The following is a 2168-nucleotide window of genomic DNA, read 5'->3' on the forward strand; positions in this document are numbered from 1 at the left end:
TTTAACATTAGTAATATGTAATTTTAATATATATTTTAATCATATTTTTGAAATTAATTGTTTCTAAACATTATATAAATGTACACACGTAATAATGATGAAATATCAAGTTTATTCTTACGCATAGTAAATACACATAGTTAAAGTTTAATGAAATACAAGTTTAAAATAATACCATTTTTAAATTTGCCTTTTTCAAGATGTATATTTATTTATTTATATACATATATGCATAAGTAAATATATATCTATTTAAATAATACCACAAGATGATCGCGATCGTGACGACATTCACATAGGTTAATATAAGTTACAGTCGTGTATACAACCGTGGAGTAGGTAGTACACGTTAGAATATAACCTGTAAAACACGTGTATAACACGTGAGTAAAATTGCAAACAAAATGAGTTTATTTGTGATAAACAGGTATGTAAAAATGTCCAAAAATATCATACATGTGTGTTAATAAACTTAATCACTGAGTAATAAATTTAGTCAATTAAACTATATAAATAGATATTCTATTATATTAATCGTACTCGAGTTTTTAGTTCTAATAGATAGAATATTTATTATTAATATACATATTCTATTTGTTGATAGATATGAGGGTGAAAAAGAAGAAACAAAAAATGAAAGGAATCATTTGTCTGAATTATTAAAAAGAATAGAAGAACGTAAAGTAGAAAGAGCTATTAAAACTAATCATCAAATACAGGAAAGTAGTTCTCAAAATGCACAAGAATCGAATTATAAAAAGAACAAGAAAAGAGCACAAAATCTTAATAAATGTCCAATAGAAAATATTAATTTGAATGAAAATAGTACATCGAGTGACGTTAAAAGAAAGGCAGAATTACCTGTTTCAGAGCGTAGAAAGAATAAAAAGAAGAGGAAATATAGCGAAGGAAGTTCTAATGAAACAATTAAAACTGCAGATAAAACATTGCAAAGTGAAAATACAGATAATCAGGATAATGAAATACCTAATAAATCATCAGACCCGAATGAAACACAAGAAAAAATATCAGGACAGAATAGTGATTTCATAATTCTGGGTGTAAAAAATAAGCGAAGGGAGCGTGAAGTTAAGAGAATTCTGCCAGAATGGTTGGCTAATCCAGAAGTCATATCTATTGATTTAAATAGCGGTCCAACCTTGGACGACATGAATTCAATTTTAGATTCTAAGCTTATTGAAGCTTTAAGAGCTAACGGGATTAATAAATTATTTCCTGTTCAAGCTAGTATGGTATCTTGGCTATCGAAGTGTAATAAAGATAGGCAACAAAAATGGTGGTTAAGGGATACGTGTGTATCTGCTCCTACGGGCAGTGGTACGAATATACAAGTTATTTATAGCAAATTGAAATATTTACATTCTAGTTTCGATACTTTATCGTGTTTTGTTAATAAATAATGTTAAATTCTAATTAGAATTAATGTTGTTAATGAACATTATTTCAAATCAGTTTTGTTTCTTTAATTAAACATTGCATACAATGAGTAGATTAAAGCCATCTATCTATCTATCTAAAAATTGTGATATAATTTTATTATACTTTCAGACTTGTATGTTCAGATGCAATAGCAAGGGGTATAGATATTCGAAATGTACAGTTAGTCATAAGTTATGATCTTCCTAAGCATATTAACGGTTATATCCAGAGAACAGGAAGAACAGGACACGCTGGTAAATGCGGTACTGCTATATCCATTCTGACACCCAAACAAGTCAAAATATTTAAGCATATGTTGAATAATGCGCATAAAGTAATACCACGTGTTGAAAAAATCGAACTAAGTGGTATTATAAATGACATCGATTATTTGAGTCATATTGATAAATTAAAACATGCTCTTGAAATAGAAAAACAGAACTTATTACGTGCAGAAGCTATTAAATAAAATATAATTTAACTGAAAATTTTTACCTATAACTGAAAGAATTGTCTAATACATCAAAACCTTTTTCGAACCTATAGAATCCACTGAGTGATCCTTGTAGTAAGTATCCTATTCCAAACACGAGTCCGAATACAGAATTGCTCCAATATCTCTAGTTTTCAATAACAAGAATTTTTATAAAAACACGCGATTTGGTTGATGGCCAATATTTAAAAGTGCGCAAAACAATAGCAGATTGATTTAGTTTTAAATAGAGATA

General features: G+C 28.1%; 1 protein-coding gene across 1 annotated transcript; it reads left to right on the forward strand.

Annotated features, from left to right (window-relative positions):
- Nucleotides 1–336: 336 nt before the first annotated feature.
- On the forward strand, nucleotides 337–1909 carry LOC139996679 (uncharacterized). The gene is made up of 3 exons (XM_072021205.1): nucleotides 337–427; nucleotides 605–1362; nucleotides 1584–1909. Exons 1-3 carry the CDS (start codon nucleotides 405–407, stop codon nucleotides 1907–1909), a joined length of 1107 nt encoding a protein of 368 aa, XP_071877306.1. The 5' UTR covers nucleotides 337–404.
- The last annotated feature ends 259 nt before the right edge of the window (nucleotides 1910–2168 follow it).

Source organism: Bombus fervidus, chromosome 18 (assembly GCF_041682495.2).
Source record: "Bombus fervidus isolate BK054 chromosome 18, iyBomFerv1, whole genome shotgun sequence".
In the NCBI taxonomy this organism is placed as follows: Eukaryota; Metazoa; Arthropoda; class Insecta; order Hymenoptera; family Apidae; genus Bombus; species Bombus fervidus.

What these genes read in the sequence shown, in the direction of transcription:
- LOC139996679 (XM_072021205.1), top strand. Translation starts at nt 405, where the DNA reads ATGAGTTTATTTGTGATAAACAG. An exon ending in AGTTTATTTGTGATAAACAG is followed by an intron (nt 428 to 604) that starts GTATGTAAAAAT and finishes ATTTGTTGATAG; the next exon opens with ATATGAGGGTGAAAAAGAAG. An exon ending in GAATATACAAGTTATTTATA is followed by an intron (nt 1,363 to 1,583) that starts GCAAATTGAAAT and finishes TTGTATGTTCAG; the next exon opens with ATGCAATAGCAAGGGGTATA.